The sequence below is a fragment of the Perognathus longimembris genome, chromosome 19 (genome assembly GCF_023159225.1).
Source record: "Perognathus longimembris pacificus isolate PPM17 chromosome 19, ASM2315922v1, whole genome shotgun sequence".
Taxonomy (NCBI): Eukaryota; Metazoa; Chordata; class Mammalia; order Rodentia; family Heteromyidae; genus Perognathus; species Perognathus longimembris.
The window spans coordinates 35,222,559-35,243,341 of record NC_063179.1 but is presented as its reverse complement, the minus strand read 5'-3'; the positions used below and the strand labels follow the sequence as shown (position 1 = coordinate 35,243,341).

Below are 20,783 nucleotides of genomic sequence, written 5' to 3'. Positions count from 1 at the left end.
AGTTTTTGACCAACAGAACATTGTGATGCATTTCACGGATAAAATTCATGTGTTGGAAAAGATTCTTTCAGGTAAAAGTTATGATATTGTTTGTCATAAGATGCATTAATGGATCAAATATATGGATGTGTATGTGTATCTGTACAGGCATACACATACATGCACATACATACAGACATAAATATAATGTCTTTTAGTAAAAGTACATATAAACCATGGAAATATATCAATCTGTTAGAAAAATGTTATTACTAGAATCTTACAAGAACCTCAGCATCACTTTTGTGATGACAAAGAATGGACTATATTCTGAAATTAGGTATAAAATGTAACAGTAATTTTTGGAGCTGGAGTTACAAAATTACAGCTTTTGTGTACTTTACTAAGATGTAATAGATAATTGAGGAAGATAGGTGTTTTGGTTTTATTTTTGGAAGGAGTAACCCTGTAGGGACCATTTCTCTTCCAAATATCTTCAGTTTAACTTGTATTTTCTATACAAGAAAAATGGTTTCATAACTGCCTCAGATCAACAATAGAAAATGTGGTCATTAGCATCTAAAGAGAGAGAAGAGGCTCCTGGAGCCTAAGTTGGGGTAGTGGTGAAAGTGTCTGGTCAGAGATTTTGCTCTAATCCTACCACTACCCTTCTGACCTGTAATGGAACTGATTTTAAAAAGGGGATTAGAAAGCTCTGAACAAACGCTTAGTAACTGCTCGTCAAATCTTAGTATAATTAGTACAGGTTTAGGCAAATCACAGCAGAGGATCACAAGAGCCCAATAGCTATACCCTTATGAACACATAGAGGATGCTAAGTGAAATGAACTCCATGTTAAGGAAACAATTGTTATATCACAGTTGTAACTACTTTCAACATCCCATGTGTATCTGTAGCTTCTATTATTGATGATGTTCTTGTATCACCTTCCTGTGGTTGTACCTACACTATCTCTGTAATCTTATCTGAGTATATTGGAAACTGTGTATACTGGTATTAGAACTAGGAAATTGAAAGGGATACCAAAATTGAGAGACACAGGGTAAAAAAAGACAAACAACAACAAAAGCAATACTTGCAAAACTGTTTGGTGTAAGTGAACTGAACACCTCATGGGAGGAAAGGGAAAGGGGGAGGAGGGAAAGGGGTATGAGGGACGAGGTAACAAACAGTACAAGAAATGTATCCAATGCCTAATGTATGAAACTGTAACCTCTCTGTACATCAGTTTGATAATAAAAGTTTGAAAAACAAATCTTATTTGTTATAATCACACTAACATTATGAGTATTTGGTGGGGAAAAAACAAAATGGCATAGAAGAGACTATTGGAAGGTAAAGCCTTGTTCTCATTCTGGCACCATTGAAACGATACTCTGAAAATGACAGAAGTGATTATTTAAAACCGATAGGAATTTGGTCTTAGACTTTTATCCTTAGGTGGGTAGAGATTTTTTTTCATTAAGCTGCTCACCAGATTTCCAGCTTTTAAACAAACATTATATTTTTAGTTCTTCATTGTGTTATAAAAAGAATAAACAAATGAGATGGAGGAGGATATAAGACAATGATCCTCTCCAACAGGAAATTCAACAGTGCTTGGCAGTGTCACACTTTAAATAGAAAAGTATTAAAGTCACAGATGGAGTGGATTTTAAATAAAATTAAAATTCACTGTGATATGATTTTATAGAGATTCTGAGTCACAGCACTAGACTTTCATAAAGAACCTAGACAACTTGTCTAAATTCTGTATATTTGAGGCCATGTTCCAACCGGGAAGGTAAAGGAAGGAAGGGAAGAAGGAAAGAAGGGGGATGAAAGAAAGAGAGGGAAGGCAGGAGGAAGGGAAAGAGGGAAAGATGGAGCGAAGGAGATGAGAGGAAGAAGGAAGGGAAAGGGGAAGGAAAGAAAGAAGGAAGAAAGGAAAGGAAAAATAAAAAGGGACATGGACATGGAAGGTGACTATTTCACACATAAGTCAGCAGGATAGGAAAGGGTGATAAGAAATAGTAACAGGGTAAATTTGATCGAAGTATATAATACCCATATATGGAAAAGCCACAATGAAATTTGTCCATTTGTGAAATTAATATATGATATTAAAAAGAAGTAAAATCTTGGAATTCAAAAAAACTTTTAAATAGAATAGGAAGCAGATATTTGGTTGTTCTATATTTGGTACTAGGAAAAAAAAGGCTGATTAACAATCCAATAAACACAACAAGGTGTGATCAAATTGCAACATTGTGAAGATTTTCTGTGAGGTCTGTAGAAACTGCTAGAGTGGCATGAGTGGGGAGATGAGGTGGGAGTAGTATTGAGCACTGTGAACAGGCTCAAGGAGGAAAAGGGCTATAGATGTATTTTAATGGTTCATGAGAGAGTTGACATTTGAGCTGAGTTTAGAAGATGAGTAAAAATAGCTATATTGTTGAAACAAAAAGAAAGAAGACAAGATAGAAATTTCCTAAATAACTATGATTTAGACTGTGGCAGGAGCATATGTCTGAGAGGCATTCAGAAAGTGAAAATGATTGAACTTAGTAGTTTATGAAGTGTGATGAGTGAAGGAGTCTAAATCAGACAAATGGGTGATGGCAGATCTACTAAGTACTGAGACAGAAAATGCTGGCCCAGGGAACAAGTACAATGTATACGAAATTGGCTGTCAAAGACTAGATGTTCAATAAATGTTTGCTGAATGATACTTAATAAAACCTAAAAATGTCTATATAGCTCTGTAGAAAACTGATTGACTCAGTAATGATTTATATGATGTACTTCTTGGATTTTAGAAAAATCTTTGGGTTCATTAGAATGTTGTAGAAAATATATACAAACTGGAGGGCAGTATTCAAGAAAAAACAAACAAAATCTGAAACTTTGGGGCTGATATTCAGGAGCAAAGAATGGTTCCATATGACTCTAGGACAGTGAGCGCTGAAGCTGTGTGGAAATGCAGGCTTTGCGATATAGTGTATCTGGAAGTCAGATTGAAAGTTTTCATATTAATTTCAGAAGGCAATCGTGGCTCATGAGAGTTAGGCAGAGGTCTTCATAAAATTCAAGATCCTGCTGTTATGGAAAAATCTTGGAGTAGCTAGAGAAGGGACGGATTAGGACAGATAAAACTCTGAATTCTGAAATATCAGTTTGATAGGTCCAATGAGGGTAGAAGCAACAGATAGCAATATATTTCACAAGGATGGCCAGAAGAAATGGAAGGGTAGCAACAGCTTTAAAGGATGTTTTGAGACAATATGTGTGGCTAGCCCCCATTGGAATGGCTGAATGACAAAACTGGATTCAATGACAATGAATGACAAAACTGATCCCTGAGGAATAAAGAATGTTATTACAATGAACAGAAATAACAATGTTAAAAAGGTGAGAAGTTTTCGGCAAAGAGATTTGATTTTGATGCATTAGAAGGGGGTCCAAATAGAGAAATATTTGGGGGATGTGGAAATAAAGAGTAGCAGTTTATTATCAGACTAAGCTAGAAATTAAAATTTGCAAGGTATCTGATGTCAATCATAAATGAATTTGTGGAAGTGACAAAGATGGCCAAGGACACAGAGAACAGTGAAATAAAAAATCACCAGAGCTTATTCACCCTCAGCTGAAAGGAGGGGAGGGTGAGGTTTGAGAGAAGTAAAAAAGAAGGAAGAATAAGCAAGAAAATGTGCCTTTAGAGAGAAAATAGAGCTTCCAACGAGAAGGGAGTATGTAGAGCTGAATTTGAAGTGGAGAAACTCTGGGAATACAAGCATCAGTGGGTTGGTATGAGATTGATGGGCTTAAGAGGGAACAGGGGAGAAGGGAGGAAGAAGCTAGACATTTCCTTATTATTTCTTGATGCTATAGACAGGGCTTTAGTGGTGTGGCTACTCGTTTTACTGTCAGTTGGGTTGAATGAGCTTACTGTATCCTTTGAGCTATTTTCAGTCGTCAAGTAGTCCTCTTTTTGAAACTACAGGGCAAAACAAAGTATGGGTGCAAACAGCATTTGGAACACCAAGCCCGAAATCTTATCCATGAACAAGCCCTGGTTAGAAGGCTGGTCTCCATGTCGTCAGGAAAAGACTAGCCAATGTTAAAATTAACATTTTTGCCTTAGTGATGTCGGTCAATTAAATAGATATCATAACACTATTAACTGATCAATAATTTGTGGTACTAATTTGCCTGCTACTTTTATCATAAATCAAATCCTTATATAGATTAGTGTCTACCTCTGGACTTTCTGTTTCACTTCATTTTGCAATAAACCTACTGGTTTCTGGCATTGTCTTTAATGTGTACAATAATTTTAGATGAACCAGAAACTTTACAACATTCAGTCTACTAACAGAGATCACTTTGTATTCTTCTATGTCCTTCAGAACAGAACAACTGCATTTCCTTACCATTTTTCCATTTGTAACTATATTTCTCTTTGGAGTTACTACTGTCAATGTTATTATTTCATACACTGTAAGTGTATAAGTATGTATATGTATCTGAGTATATGTGTACATATGATGAAGAATGATGTAGATATCTTCCAGGTGAACAATTAGCATTTAAAAGAAACAATCTAAAGCAAATCCAGATATTTAATAACATTTGACCTTCTTTGAGCTAATGATATGTACTAAAAAACTACACTGTGGATAATGTTACATTAAAACAGAACAGGAATGAATACTATTTGTTTTGCTTGCATATTTTTACTATGACCCTATTCATATTAGATAAGCTGTGACTTACTTAGAGTGAAAATGTGGTATGAGTTCTCTCAGTCAGTGAGAGTGCCATTTCTCTTTTAATAGCACACAGAGTTTGAGCTGGATTCTGACTCTGCAAGAAAAACTGCCCTTTTTGGTCCCATTACAGGAGGACCTAATGAACTTTCTCCACAGCTATTCTGAATCCTTCCAATGTGGTGCTGATGGGAGAGAGAGGGGAACCACTGTCATTAGAGATGGGGTAGCTGCATATGGTGTGACATAGTTATGAGTCCAAAGGGTTTAGCCTTTAGTTATCCCTCTTAGTCCTTTGGAACTTTTCAGTTTGAATAATCTATGTAACAAATCTAGATAAGGAGTCAGTAAACTTTTCCTCCAAGTAGCCAGATAGGAAATATTTCAGTCTTCTCAGGCCATATGGTTTCTGTTGTGGCTACTTAACTTTGCTGTTATGGTGTGAAAGCACCACAGTCAACAAACAAATGAGTCTGGCTGTGTTCCAATAAAACTTTATTTATAAACAAAGTAGCTGGCTAGACTTAGCTTAAGGGCTTCAGTTTCTAAATACCCTAAAAACTTGAAAATCTTCATTGAATTAAAAAATAAGGAAGTGGCTCTGTGGCTCAAAGTGGTACAGCACTAGCCCTGAGCAAAAGAGCTCAGGTTCAGTGTCCAGATCCTGAGTTCAAGCCATATGACCGACAAGGAAGGATGGAAGGAAGGGAGCTAGGAAGGAAGGAAGGAAGGAAGGAAAGAAGGAGGAGGAAGGAAGGAAGGACGGAAGGAAGGAAGGAAGGACGGAAGGAAGGAAGGAAGGAAGGAAGGAAGGAAGGAAGGTTTCACTGAGCACCAGTGGCTCACAGCTACTCAGGAGGCTGAGATCTGAGGATTGGGGTTTGAAGCCAGCCGGGGCAGGAAAGTCCATGAGACTCATAATCACCCATAAACTTCTCAAAAAGGCCAGAACTAGTGCTGTGACTCAAGTGGTAGAGCCTTCACTTTGAGCAAAAAGAAGCCCAGGGACAGAGCCCAGGCCAGAAGTTCAAGCCCCAGGATCAACAAAAAGAAAAGAAAAAAATAGAAGCAAGGCATTCTATAGCAGTTTGGATAATAGAATATGAAGCATGAATATTTTTTTAAATGTAGAAATATCATCACAATAACTTCCTATTGACCCCTTCACAGTAATCCCGAGCATAACCACCAGTTTTTTAGGCTTGTGAAGCACACACAGTATTGCTGTATATGATAAACACAAAAATGAAAATGCAGTATGGTCACTGCTGTAAACGAAGAAAGTGTGGGACAGAAAGCTTCCATCATTAGCAACAGCTGGATGTGCTCTAACTTACCAATCTTGTACTGCGTTGAAGGACTCTTCATTGGTAATGTCATACATTAAAATGAAGCCCATGGCCCCACGATAATAGGCTGTGGTGATCGTTCTGTATCTTTCCTGGCCTGCTGTATCCTAAAAAATAAAAATGATGATCTCTTAGAAATAAGGCAAGACATTTTCGGATGTGATTAATAATTCCAAAAGTTTTTTCAATGGTAAAACATAAATGGAATGCACAGCTATTTATCATGTAACCCTATTTGCCTTATGATTTTATATGGCATCTCTGAAAAATCTAAAAAAACTTTTAGTAATGATGGAAACCCCATGAAAGAGCATCTAACTATGGAAAATAAAAATAAAGTTGATACTTATCTAAAAATCCATGGCTTGTTGTTTAAAACCAGAGGAATATATTATCTCTATCACTATATACTTATTGTCTGTCCACAAATACAAGTCAGTGTGGAGGAAAGGAGAAGCTTTCTGGAAAAAAAAATCTCCTTTTAAGGAGCTTATGGTTCAATTTCAGTTTATACAAGCATAAAGTGAGACTAACAATACTAGCTTTGTGGGGTTGTTTGAGTAAGACAGACCTGAGTTTAGCTCCTGTTCTCCTGTCAGGTAGCCCGGGAAACATATAAAAATTCCTAAGTCTCTGTAAACTAGACTGAAGTTTAATATGTGCTTGAGGGTTACATGAAATAACTTATGTAGCAGCACATAAATAATGGTCAATAAATGGCAAGTGCTAGCTGAAATGTGACGAGGTAGGATAACTCTACATGGGAGATAACAGCCTACAAACACAGGATTCCCCAAAAAAGACTTAAAACTGGGAATCAGAGACAGACATACCATGGAAATGGCTCTGCCTATTATACACCATGGATAGCCATGCTGAAGAAATTGTTCTTTATTTCAAGCAATATGTATCCCTTTCTCCTCTGAGGATCTGAGGTATCATTTATAATCCAAATGTTCTTCAGTTTTCCCTTTACCATTATCCTTGGAGACTGGTGTTTAGCTTCTCTTTCCTACCATACTTTAGGTGCTCAGCACTTTGGACAAAAGGTGATCATCTTTCTACCTAAATCGGTATCCTCTTCCTCTATTTACCCCTGAGATGCCTCCTTTGTCTGCAGAGCGCATCTCAGCTCCACCCCCCCCCCCCACTCCCAAGATTTAAAGGTCTAATGTGTTGGATGACACAAGAAGAGCTCCTTTTACGATGAAAACAAAATATCACGGAGTCAGTTATCATAGACCAAGCCAGGTATGTAGTTCCTAACTCCAAAGCATTTTCCTGAATGCGCCAAGCGGCAAACAGTAAGAAACTCAAGATTGTTTACAATACCATCCTAATTTGTGTGACACATACTATTTGGTTCTTATAAGTTCAGAGAAAGATGATACAAGAGGTTGGGAATCAATGAATGACTCTGAGACCATCCGGGCCACAAAATGTAACTGAAAATTATCTAAGAGTATGACTTTTCATGAAGCCAACAATGATGCATCCTACTGTTGGATCAGAGGTAATCATTGAATGATTAGAAGACGCTTCTTACATATGATTATGGAAAACAAGGTTTCAGGACTAGGACTAGGAGAAACAAAGCAAAATGGAAGGTCCTTCAGAATATACTTCCAGGGTCAGGAGTCAAAGTGAAAAGAAAATGCTGACTCCAGCATATGAAAAAAAAAAGGAAAATTCTTTAAACATAGAAAAGATATTATAAATAAATTTGAGATGATAGAAAATCAGGTGACAATCTGAGAAATAACTACACCATACCAGAGAGAACAGAGGTTAATATCTTCAGTGGGTAGAGTGGTGGCAGAAACCATTAAAAATGTTAAACTTGTAGTTATAAAATTCATTAATAGTCTTAAATGATTGTAAAAATCAAATCTCAGTCATAATAATAGAAATAAAAGGCTTCCTAATTACAGTGCTTTTTTTTTTTTTTTTTTTGGCCAATCCAGGGGCTTCAGGTCTGTCCCTTGGCCTCTTTGTGCTCAAGGCTAATGCTCTACCACGTGGGCCACAGTGCCACTTCCAGGTTTTTGAGTAGTTTATTAAACGTAAGAGTCTCATGGGGACTTTTCTGCTCTGGTTGGCTTTAAACCATGATCCTCAGATCTCTACCGCCTGAGTCTCTTTGATTATAGGCTTGAACCACTGACACCTGGATGTTACCTTTCTATATAACAGATTTTACCTGGCAATGATTTTTAACAATGTATTGTAATTTTCCTAATGTCTTATAAATATCATGAATATGTAGATGCCAGGAATTTTACAAGTTGCATATCAGTGAGACAAATAGACAAATTCATTAGGCAGAAAGAATCCATTGTTGAGCTTCTTAGATAGCCTTAGATAGATAGTGTATTCAATTCAGTTAACAGTATACCTAACAGTGAAATGAAGAAGTAAATATGGACAAAATGCCAGAATTAAATTCCCAAGCACTGTTTAAAATACCAAGGTAGAATGAGATATTTTATAATATATATTTTAGCTCTCTGAAGAGCAGAAAGCTAGTCTATTCAAAAATGTCCACACCTACGGCTCAAGTTCATTTTTTTTCTAGAACACTTATCCAAAATGTAACTTGCCCATCTCCTCTATGAAGCACCTTTAAAATGGCTCTCTTTTTTCCCTTGGTAGAGTAACTTCCTACCATTGACCAAGCAGCCTCTGTGCAAGCCAGAGGCCCTGTGCCTTATGTCAGCTTTGTACAACACATCGCTTCTCCCTCATTTCTCAACAGAAGGAAACGGTCTGCATACTTCAAACACTGCTAAAAAGTGACCTGGACCTTTCCTGTCAAGTGTATTTTCAACAAAGACACTGAATAATGTTGTGTTGGAAGCCATGGCTTTATCTTTTTCTTCTTGACCTTTTCTGGTGATGCTGTCCCCTTTTCAAAATATGTTAATTTTATTGTGACAGTAAAGGAACTAGTTCTCCTGTTATAAAATGCTTCAATTTCACATTGTGGCTGTATTTAATCTTTTAACAGAAACTAAGGCTCCATTAAATTGTGATTGAAATGTCACAGGAAGCTGCTAGAAACTACAAGGTTGGATAACCAATATATACCAAAATTTCTTGAGAGAGAAAGAGAAGGAAAGGGAGGGAGAAAGGGAGGGAAAAGATGAACATTTCCAAACAGTACTTAAGTCACATTAAAATGCTGCCTTTCCAACATCATTCTGTTTTGGACCCAGAAACACAATCTAATTGAATATATTTGTCACCTGTCAAGGAGGATAAGAAAGTGCACCATACAGAAGTACAGAAGAAATACGAGGAAATTTCCTCCCAAATTCAAAGAAAATATAAAGAATAAACAAATTTAATAATTCCACACTAAGTTGACTTTGTGTTGGTCGTAGATATTGAAAATAATTTCTGGATTACAAAGTCCATTAGCATTTTCTTCTATTATATCAGGAAGAAAATAAGTTGGGAAAATACTTCATTATATTTGACATTTGCAAATGATGGTAGAAAACTTTATAACGTCAAGTGCTAATAATGTAACTGAATGGTAACAGTCTCAGAAGACAACTAACTTTCCTCTGTTTTAAAGCAACTGGTTCCCCACACAGGTTTGGTGTTGTTCCTCTCTTTCATTGCCTAAAGTAGGAATCCCTGCTGATTTTCCATATATATAGGCTTCTACTGATTGAAAAACACACCTGGAAATCTATAACATAAAAACAAGGAATAAAAATGTGACTAGAATATGGACATGTTTCTTCTGTGAGCAACAGCTTTCTTTTCTATCCTTTTAGAGAAAAGTAAAATCATTTTAGCTAATTTAAATATTATGATATCCCAATTACGTTTTCAGGATACATTTTTGGTTTTAATGCTAGCTTCGATTTAAAATATTTGAATAGATGTTACAAATAAACTATAAAATAAAAAAATTAGCTATTTGGTAAATAGTAGCTAGGGACTTTTTCCATTTGAAATTTGGCATTTATTTGTTTTGTCTGCAACCATTCCCCAGATAAGACTTTTTTTTTTTTTTTTTTTTTTTTTTTAATTTCTTTTTTTTTTTTTTTTTTTTCTCAAATTTTTATTTTCAAACTGACGTACAGAGAGGTTACAGTATCATACGTTGGGCGTTGGATACATTTCTTGTACTGCTTGTTGCCTTGTCCCTCATGCCCCCCTCCCTCCCCCCCTTCCCTCCCCCCCGCCCAGTTGTTCAGTTCACTTACACCAAACAGTTTTGCAAGTATTGCTTTTGTAGTTATTTCTCTTTTTTTACCCCGTGTCTCTCGAATTTGGTATTCCCTTTGAATTTCCTACTTCCAATACCAGTAAACACGGTTTCCAATATACTCAGATAAGATTACAGAGATAGTGTAGGTACAAACATAGGAAGGTGATACAAAACATCATCAATAATAGAAACTACACATACACATAGGACGTTGAAAGTAGTTATAACTGTGATATATCACTTGTTTCCATATCATGGAGTTCATTTCACTTAGCATCATCTTATGTGTTCCTAAGGGTATAGCTATTGGGCCTTGTGATGCTCTGCTATGGCTTGCCTAAACCTGTACTAATTATTCCCAATAAGGGAGGCCATAGAGTCCATGTTTCTTTGGGTCTGGCTCACTTCACTTAGTATAACTTTTTCCAAGTCCTTCCATTTCCTTACAAATGGAACAATGTCATTCTTTCTGATAGAGGCATAAAATTCCATTGTGTAAATGTACCACATTTTCCTGATCCATTCATCTATGGAGGGGCATCTGGGTTGGTTCCAGCTTCTCGCTATGACAAATTGTGCTGCGATGAACATTGTTGTGCTGGTGGCATTACTGTGATTTTGTTTGTGGTCTTTTGGATAGATACCCAACAGTGGGGCTGCTGGGTCATAGGGGAGTTCTATATTGAGCCTTCTGAGGAATCTCCATACTGCTTGCCAGAGTGGCTGAACCAGTTTACATTCCCACCAACAATGAAGTAGGGTTCCCTTTTGGCCACATCCCCTCCAACAATTGTTATTATTAGTTTTCTTGATATATGACATTCTTGCTGGGGTGAGATGGAATCTCAATGTTGTTTTGATTTGCATTTCCTTTATGGCCAGTGATGTAGAGCATTTTTTCATATGTCTATTGGCCATTCTCATTTCCTCATCAGAGAAGTTTCTTTGTAAGTCTTTAGCCCACTTGATGAGGGGGCTGTTGGTTCTTTGCAGTTTTGTTTTGGAAGAAGGTAATTTTTTTAGTTCTGCATATATTTTAGAGATGAGGCCTTTGTCTGTTGAATGTCCGGTAAAGATTTTCTCCCAGTCTGTGGGCTTTCTGTTTATCTTGAGAGCTATGTCCTTTGCCGTGCAGAAGCTCTGGAGTTTGATGCAATCCCATTTGTCCAACCTTTCTTTGATTTGTAGCCTTTCAGGGTCTTTGTTAAGGAAGTTCTGTCCTGTGCCAAGGAGCCCAAGTGTTTCTCCTACTCCTTCCTTTAGTGTCTTCAGGGTGCCTGTTTTGATTTCAAGGTCTTTAATCCATTTGGAATTGATTTTGGTGCAGGGTGATATATAAGGATCTAGTTTTAGTTTCTTGCATGTGTTGAGCCAGTTTTGCCAGCACCACTTGTTAAAGAGACTATCTTTCTTCCATACTATTGTTTTAGCTCCTTTATCAAAGATTAAGTAGGCATAGTTCTGTGGGTTTAATTCTGGGTCTTCAATTCTGTTCCATTGGTCTTCAGGCCTGTTCCGGTGCCAATACCAAGCTGTTTTTATTACTATAGCTTTATAATACAGCTTGAAGTTGGGTATTGTAATTCCTCCAGCACTGTTCTTTCTGCTTAGGAGTGTTTTTGCTATTCTAGGTCTTTTATTGTTCCATATGAATTTCTGGATTGCTTCCTCTATTTCATTAAAGAATGGTGTTGGGATATTAATGGGTATTGCATTGAATTTGTAGATAGCCTTTGGCAATATTGCCATTTTGATTATATTAATCCTCCCAATCCAGGAGCATGGGAGGTTTTTCCATTTTCTTAGTTCTGACTTAATTTCATTCTTCAAGCTTTTAAAGTTCTCTTCAAAGAGGTCTTTCACTTCTTTGGTTAAGGTTATTCCTAGGTATTTTATGTTTTTGGGGGCTATTGCAAAAGGAGTTGCTTTCCTGATTTCAGCCTCGGTCTTCGGGTTGTTAGCATAGAGAAAGGCCGTTGATTTTTGAAGGTTTATTTTATATCCTGCAACTTTGCCAAAGTTTTGTATCAGCTCTAGTAGCTTGGGGGTAGAGTCTATGGGATTCTTTAGGTATAGGATCATGTCATCTGCGAAGAGAGAAAGTTTAACTTCATCTTTTCCTATTTGGATCCCCTTTATATTCTCTTCTTGCCTAATTGCTCTGGCTAGGAATTCTAGTACTATGTTGAAGAGCAGGGGAGAGAGTGGACATCCCTGCCTTGTTCCTGATTTTAAAGGGAATGGCTTTAGTTTTTCACCATTTAGAGTTATGCTTGCTGTTGGTTTGTCATAAACTGCCTTGATTATATTCAGGAATGTTCCCTGGAATCCCAGTTTTTCCAGGGCTTTTAGCATAAATGGGTGCTGGATTTTATCGAACGCTTTTTCCGCATCCAGCGATAAAACCATGTGGTTCTTTACCTTGCTCCGGTTGATGTGGTGGATTACATTAACTGACTTGCGTATATTAAACCAGCTTTGCATCCCTGGGATGAATCCAGTTTGATCGTGGTGTATGATTTTTTTGATGACTTGTTGAAGTCGATTGGCCAGAATTTTGTTGAGAATTTTTGCATCTATGTTCATCAGGGAGATTGGTCTGTAGTCCTCTTTCCGTGATGAGTCCCTGCCTGGTTTTGGGATGAGGGTTATACTGGCTTCATAAAATGAGTCTGGCAGTGAACGTTCTCTTTCAATTTCATTGAAGAGTTTGAGAAATATTGGAGTGAGTTCTGTTTTGAAGGCCTTGTAGAATTCTGCTGTGAATCCATCTGGACCTGGGCTTTTCTTGGATGGGAGATCATTTATTGCTGTTTCTATTTCAATACTGGATATGGGTCTGTTTAGAAGGTTTAAGTCTTCATAGTTGAGTTTGGGGGTATCAATTTTTTCTAGGAAATCATCCATTTCTTCCAAGTTCTCGAATTTGTTGGCATAAAGGTTTGCAAAATAGCCCCTTATTATTTTCTGAATTTCGGTTATTTCTGTGGTGATGCTACCTGTTTCATCTCTTATCTTGTTTATTTGAGTGTGCTGCCTTCGTTCTTTGGTCAGGTTTGCCAGGGGTCTGTCTATCTTGTTGATTTTTTCAAAGAACCAACTCTTTGTTTTGTTGATTCTTTCGATGGTTTTTTTCGTCTCTAATTGATTTAATTCTGATTTGATTTTAATTATTTGCTTCCGTCTATTGACTTGGGGTTTGGCTTGCTCTTCTCTCTCCAGAAAATTAAGGTGCTTCCTTAAATTACTGAGTTGCTGTTTCTCCAGTTTGTTGATGTATGTACTCAGAGATATAAATTTTCCTCTAAGTACTGCCTTTGCTGTGTCCCAAAGGAGCTGGTACTTTGTGCCCTCAACTTGGTTGAAGTCCATAAACATTTGAATTTCCGTTTTAATTTCTTCAATGATCCACTGATGGTTCAGCAGTGTGTTCTTTAGTCTCCATGAATTGTGGGATTTTCTGTGGTGGCTGAATGAGTTGAGCTCTAATTTTATTCCATTGTGGTCTGAAAGAATGCAGGGAATGATTTTGATACTTCTGAATTTGTACAGATTTTCTTTGTGCCCTAAGATGTGATCTATTTTGGAGAATGTTCCGTGTGCTGCCGAAAAGAATGTGTATTCTGTCCTTGCTGGGTGGAATATTCTGTAGATGTCGATTAAGTCTAGTTGGTCTATGCAATTGTTTAGTTCTGTGGTTTCTTTGTTCAGTTTTTGGCGTGTTGATCTGTCCAGAGGTGATAGTGGAGTGTTAAAGTCCCCCACTATCATTGTGTTTGGGTCTATGAATGTTTTTAGAGCCAGTAGTGTTTGTTTGATGAAGTTGGGTGCTCCTGCATTTGGCGTGTAGATATTTAGGATGGTTATTTCTTCCTGTTGGAGAGATCCTTTTACTAGTATGTAGTAACCTTCTTTGTCTCTTCTTACCTTTTTTAATTTGAAGTCAATTTTGTCTGATACTAGGATTGCAACTCCAGCCTGCTTATGGGGGCCATTTGCTTGATAGATTTGTTTCCAGCCTTTCACTTTTAGAAGATGTTTACTTTTGCTGGATAGATGTGTCTCTTGGAGGCAGCAGAAAGATGGATCTTGATTTTTGATCCAACTTATGAGCCTATGTCGTTTGATTGGAGAATTAAGTCCATTAATGTTGACAGTTAGGATTGAGAGGTGATCGTTTGTTCCTTTCATTATCACTGTCTTGTTTGAAGCTGTGTCTTCCCATTTCTTGATCTAGTGTTTACTAATTAGGGTTCATTTCTCTGTCTGTGTTGGGATCCTGATTATTTTCCCTGTATAGTACATCTTTAAGGATTTTGTGTAAAGCTGGTTTGGTGGAGATATATTGTTTCAGTTTTTCCTTATTGTGGAAGACTTTTATTTGACCTTCGGCTATGAAGGAGAGTTTGGCGGGGTACAGAATTCTTGGTTGGTAGTTATTTTTATTTAGAGTTTGGTATACTTCATTCCAGGCTCTCCTTGCTTTCATGGTCTCTGCTGAGAAGTCTGGGGTAATTCTGATTGCTTTTCCTTTATATGTGATTGTTTTCTTTGCCCTAACAGCTTTGAGTATTTTTTCCTTGCACTCTGCAGAAGCTGTTTTGATCACAATGTGTCGATGGGAAGTCCTATTCTGGTCTGGTCGATTTGGGGTTCTAAATGCTTCTTGTATCTGTATAGGCCTTTCCTTCTGGATATTTGGGAAGTTCTCAGCTAATATTCTGTTAAATAGGTTGCCTATCCCATTAACCTCTTTCTCCAAGTTTTCCTCAATACCTATTATCCTTAAATTGGGCTTCCTGATTGTGTCTTGAATCTCCTGTAGCGATCTGTTTTGTTGCTTGGACTGGATTTGTATTGATTTTTGATCTTTCTCCATAGAATCTAAGGAATCTTCAGCTCCTGAGATTCGATCCTCTGCTTCAGTTAGTCGGGACTGTAGGCTAACTACTTGATTTCGAATCTCTTTTCCTTCTGACTGGTCTTTCCTGATGTTTTCCATGTCATTTCTTAGGTCCTGTATGGACTTCTTTACTTCATTAACTTCATTACTTTGGTTTTGAGTGTTGTCTCTCAAATCTTTAAGTTGGGTAGCTATCTTTTCATTTGACTCTTGAAGCTCACTTATCTTTCTATTTGTGGATGCCATGAAATTCTCCATTAATTTTTGCTTTGCCTCCTCACGCTCTAACATAATTGACTGAAGAGATTCAAACTTTTCATTTATCATGTTTATCAGTAAACTTTGTAGAGCATTTTGGGGGTTTTCTTCTATGTTTTTGATTGACTGCTCTGCTTCCTGCTTGTTTTGGGTGGGGGATAAGACTTCATTATTTGCCATCTTTCTTGTGTTTCTTCTGCCCATTTGAATTGGGAATGCCAACCTACCAGCACCTGTGAGCACTGTTTAAGACCCAAAGCAGCCCTTACCAAGCACTGTTGTGTAAATCTTACAATTTCACAATTATAAACAGATAACTTGTATACCTGTCTATAAAGTTAGATTTGGTGTTCTAAAGAATACAATTTCAATATAACATCTGATCCTGGGCCCTGTATTCAGTAGTTACTTATTTACTGTTACAACCTTATACGCAATTCTTGTTTTTATATTAAGTTCTTTTAGGACTGGCTTTCTCTATGAACCCCTTTGATTCACTCGTATTAAGCTGTGATATCCTCTATCCAATAACCAGAAGTCAATGGAACCTGGAGGTCCAGGCAGTAAGTCCGGAGGGTAAGTTGGAGGTAGTAAAGAGAATAGAGTAAACTGTATTGGGGGGGTGGTGGTGGTGATTTTGGTTTAGTTTCAGTGACGTGGAAATGTGGAGAAGAGTAGAATCAGTAGAAAGAACATTCATAAAATGACAGACACTGGAGAGTTAGCAGAAAAGGGTGTAGGTGTTATTTATAGGAAAGTAATTTTTATAGGAAGAGGATGCAATGAGAGAAATGAAGTAAAAATACTGGAAGACAGATACACAAAACAGAGAAAAATTATTTAACAAGGAAGTATAAGTAAATAAAAAGGAAAATAACCGAAAAGGAACAAACCTAGCAAATAAACAAACACACAAAAAAACTTGATACAACAAACCAGTAAAAATGGAAAACACACAAACAAACCAAAAAAAAAAAAAAAAAAAAAAAAACAAAAGAAAAAACAGCCAATGATGTTTCAGGTGTGAAAAAATTAAAAAGAAAATTTAAAAGAAAAGTTAAAAAAAAATGTTTGAAAAGAAAAAGAAACCAGTCTCTCGTTTCCCTGCAATGGACTGCAGTCTATTTTCCTGATTGGCTGATTTGACTTGATTTCAGTTGGCAAGGGGTGGTTCTGTTCTGACTTTCTCCCCTGTTGGTGCAATCGTGGGTCTCTGAGGTTCGCACAGCTTGCAGGCAGGCCTTGGGCGTCCTCTGTCGATGGGGACGTGGGCAGTCACAGGAACTGTGGCTCCTCTGTCTGCTGTGGGGCCGCTGCCTTTGATGCCTGGTCTTGACTAGACTGTGAACTCAGCAGAGCATGGCGCCTCTAGCCTGTTTTGCTCCACTAAGAGTTGCTTGCCTGAGGGAGGCGGCCTCCTTGGCATAGGTAGCTATGGAATGCAGCTCCGTTTTGGGCTGGGAATTAGTTTCCTCTGTGACGGGACCGTTTAGCTGTCCCCGGAACTGTTTGTTCCTCCTTCTGTTGTTTCCGTGCCCCTGGTAGCTGCTCGCAGCTTTTGCTTTAAGTTTAGAAGTTCCGGCGGGCAGGGCGGGGCTTCTCTGGCTAGGCCCCGGACTCGCCTCCCACCAGGGCAGGGGGCGTTCTTCTGGGCGGAGCTGGTTCTCACTGATTCCGCCCCTCCTGCCCTTTTCAAAGATGGCTTTTTTGACCTCGCTTTCCCCAGGCCCGCTTCAGTTTCAGTCTGCTCTGACCCTATGCCAGTGGCAAAGATGGCGCTTTGCTCTGGCGGTGGGGGCAGGGATGCCTTCCAGAAGCTGGACTGTGGGCACAAGCGAAAATATTTTTTTTTTTTTTTTTTTTTTTTGCGGGGTACTCACGCGGTCTCTGCGATGTCAGGTCCTCCGTGCTCGGCTGCCGTCTGGAGTATTTCTCGCTTTAGCTGCGCGGAGTGCTGGGGGCTGTGCCCGGCACTGTGCCGGAGCCGGCGCTGGTGCCGCGGCGGGACGCCGCCTGGAGCTCAAAACTGTGTTTTCAGACCAGCAAAGTCGATTTTTCCTTCCTGTAGAGAATCCCTGTACTGTTAGAAGTTACTTTGGCTGTCTTTCTCGGAGAAACAGTTTCTATGAGGTGAGAAAACTACGATATCAGAGGGAGCTCTGCAGGGCACAGCCGCTCCTCCGCCGTCTTCTCCCGTGAGTCTCCCCCAGATAAGACTTTTAACTGCATGTACAGTATTCCAAAGTCAAGCAGAGATAATATACTGTTTTAAGACTGAGGAAATAGCTTTGCTTTTGTAGGGTAGAGATTACATTATTTGTCTCTTGGTTAGTTGGTTACTTCTTTCAAAATCATGTTAAAGAGAAAAATGGAATGAAATATCAATAAAGGAGCATATAACTTGAACAATATCAGTACTTTCATTTACTGGATGTCTAGATAGAAAAAAACTAAAGATCCAAACTCCTATTGGATGATAAAGTAGGTATTTTAATAGATAGATCAATCACATTTTTGAGTTAACCAATAAAAATTAGCTAAAGAAAATAAACAAAATGACTCAACTGAATAAACATAGAAATGGGGGACAGAAACACTTCAATGTAAGGTATAAAACACAATTTTACTAATGAGCTTTCAAATGGACACAAAAATGCAAAAAGAAATAAATGCTCAATTTCCAATCAAGCAAATGCCCATCTCATAACTAGTCTACCTTTTTTGTAAAAGAGTTGTTTGAAATAATAAAGGAAGATTAAATGATGCTTTTTTAAATTTAATTTATTTATTAATTGAACACAAACTTTTTGGACAGGGTGTTGTGCAAAAAGGGTACAGTTACATAGTAGGGGAGTGTGTACATTTCTTGTGATATCTTACGCCCTGTTTTTCTTTCCCTTCTCTAGGTCAGGTAGACATATATACAATATACAATGTATCAAGAACATATACAGTAGCCATGTGGCCGCGCCCAAGAAAATTCGCCTAGGGCTTTAAATGCAATGTCGACATTAGACAATATGTCGACAGTAGTCTTATATGAACGTACATACATAGATTTTGAGCTATTGTATTCCACTGAGAGGTCAATTTTTGACCTTTATATGTTAAGTAATTGTTTGGTTTTAGTTACATACTGTTGGGTCGCTGCCCCAATTCTGTGGGAAATACTATTTGACAAGCAGTTTTTGGTTTCACAGACTTGGTCTCTACTGTCTCTCCATCTCCCTTTCTTAACAGTCATATATCAGGGAGATCATGCCCCTTTGTTTTCTGTGTTCTAGGCTTGTCTTGCTCAACATTATTTGTTCGAGTTCTGACCATTTCCCTGCGAATAACAATATTTCACCATTCCTAATCGCTATGTAGTATTCCATTTTGTATAGGTACCATATTTTTTGGATCCATTTGTCTGTGGAGGGGCATCTGGGTTGTTTCCATATTTTGGCTATTGTGAATTGTGCCGTGATAAACAAGGAAGTACAAATGTCTTTTTGATATCTTGGGGTTTGCTGTTTAGGATAGATGCCTAGGAGTGGTATGGCTGGGTCATAGGGTAGGTCTATATTGAGCTTTTTGAGAAACCTCCATATTGTTCTCCAAAGTGGTTGTACTAATTTGCACTCCCACCAACAGTTGGAGAAGGGTTCCTCTTTCTTGATATAGCTTAATATTAACACACTGACTTACTCATCTAACCATTCAATCAACAAACATCTGACCAATAGCTATTTCTACTTAGGAATTGTAATAGGTACATCACAAAATATTTCTTCTATTCTATATATTCTCTGTCTCCCTCTCTCTCTATATATATACATATATATGTATATAAGTAATGAGTACATTTCTTTTTGAAAACTATTACCTCCTCCCTCGTTTTCTCCTGCTTTCCCTTATCTACTCCCCTTCCCTCTAAGTTGTAAAGTTCATTTCCAACATAGTGCCTAGCGAGTATCATTGTTGCATTATTTCATCCTTTGTCCTGCTGTTTGCATTAATTAGAATATTATATGTCCCATATGTTTACAAAAGGTTAGAGCATTAAAAATTGCTTCTAACACTCAATACAGCAATTACAACTTTAATAGGAATAGTTTACTCAGAGATGAAGTCCTCTAATTCACAGTTACTTTTGTGGGTTGGATTGTGTTCCTTAAGATGCATGTTAAAGTACTAGCTCTAGAAGCTTTGTACGGGAAAAGGATCATGTCAATGCAATCAAGAGTAAGTGAGGCGATATGAAACTATGACAGCCCCAGTTCATGTGGTTGGTTTCTTCATAAAAACAAACAAGCAAACAAGCATTAAGCACAGAGAAGAAAGCCATGTGCAGGCAGAGGTAGATACTGGAAAAATCTCCTACTAGATAAGGATTGCTAATTGATGGCAACCAATCAGAAGCTAAAAGATGGAAAGGGAGCAGATTCTCTCCTAGAACCTTCAGACAGAGCATGACTCTATAACATTGTAATTTAGAAATTCAGGCTTCAGATTTCTGATATCTTAATTGACCCAGGTGGTGGATCTTCTGGTAAAGTAATATATCTTCAGGATCAGAAGGAAAACAATATAAATTTCATAGCTATGAGATCCCTTATTATGTTATTACAGAAAAAAAAGTAAGGAAAATAAAAGATAGTTTTGGGGGAAGTCTAGCAGGGCCTCACTGTGAAATCACAAAAAGAATATAATGCTAAAATGCACTACCATATTCTGCTTAGGTAAAAATAGTTCTACTGGAAAAGTAGTTTGATATAGCCTGTTTCTTTAAAAACATGATCATTAATGTTTCTCCTTCAGTCCATCTGTCTTTCCTTTATAGCTATGATCTGTCTATCTGTCTGAAATCTACCTACTTATCTAATCCATTTATTTTAACATACGCCTTACTAGAAAGAACAATGTTGCTTGGTATATCAAAAATTATATATCCCTGCTTGTTTGAATTTTATCCCCAAATGATTGAGATATTGTCTCAAAAAATCATTTAGTCATGATTTGTACTGAGACACAAGTCCCTGGAGAACAGAAACAATCAAAATCTGGTGTGTGTGTGTGTGTGTGTGTGTGTGTGTGTGCGCGCGCGTGCGCGCGCACGCGCTTGTTTATGCAGGTGTGTGTGTGCCAGTCTTGGGGCTTGAACTCAAGACATGGGCACTATCCCTGAGTTTTTTTGGGCAAGGTTAGTGCTCTGCCTCTTGAGACATAGCTTCACTATTTTGTGTGTGTGTGTTAATTGCAGATAAGAATCTCAAGGACATGCCAGCCAGTGCTGGCTTTGAACCATGATTCTCAG

The 20,783-nt window shown here is 37.8% G+C and overlaps 1 protein-coding gene across 2 annotated transcripts in view; it reads right to left on the bottom strand.

Annotated features, from left to right (window-relative positions):
- Positions 1-20,783, bottom strand: part of Rab3c (RAB3C, member RAS oncogene family) — a 195,998-nt gene that overhangs the window by 90,606 nt on the left and 84,609 nt on the right. For both annotated transcript variants that reach the window (XM_048368174.1, XM_048368173.1), the window contains exon 3: positions 6,087-6,205. In XM_048368174.1, the coding sequence (XP_048224131.1) occupies positions 6,087-6,205 (119 nt within the window). The remainder of the gene's footprint in view (positions 1-6,086; positions 6,206-20,783) is intronic.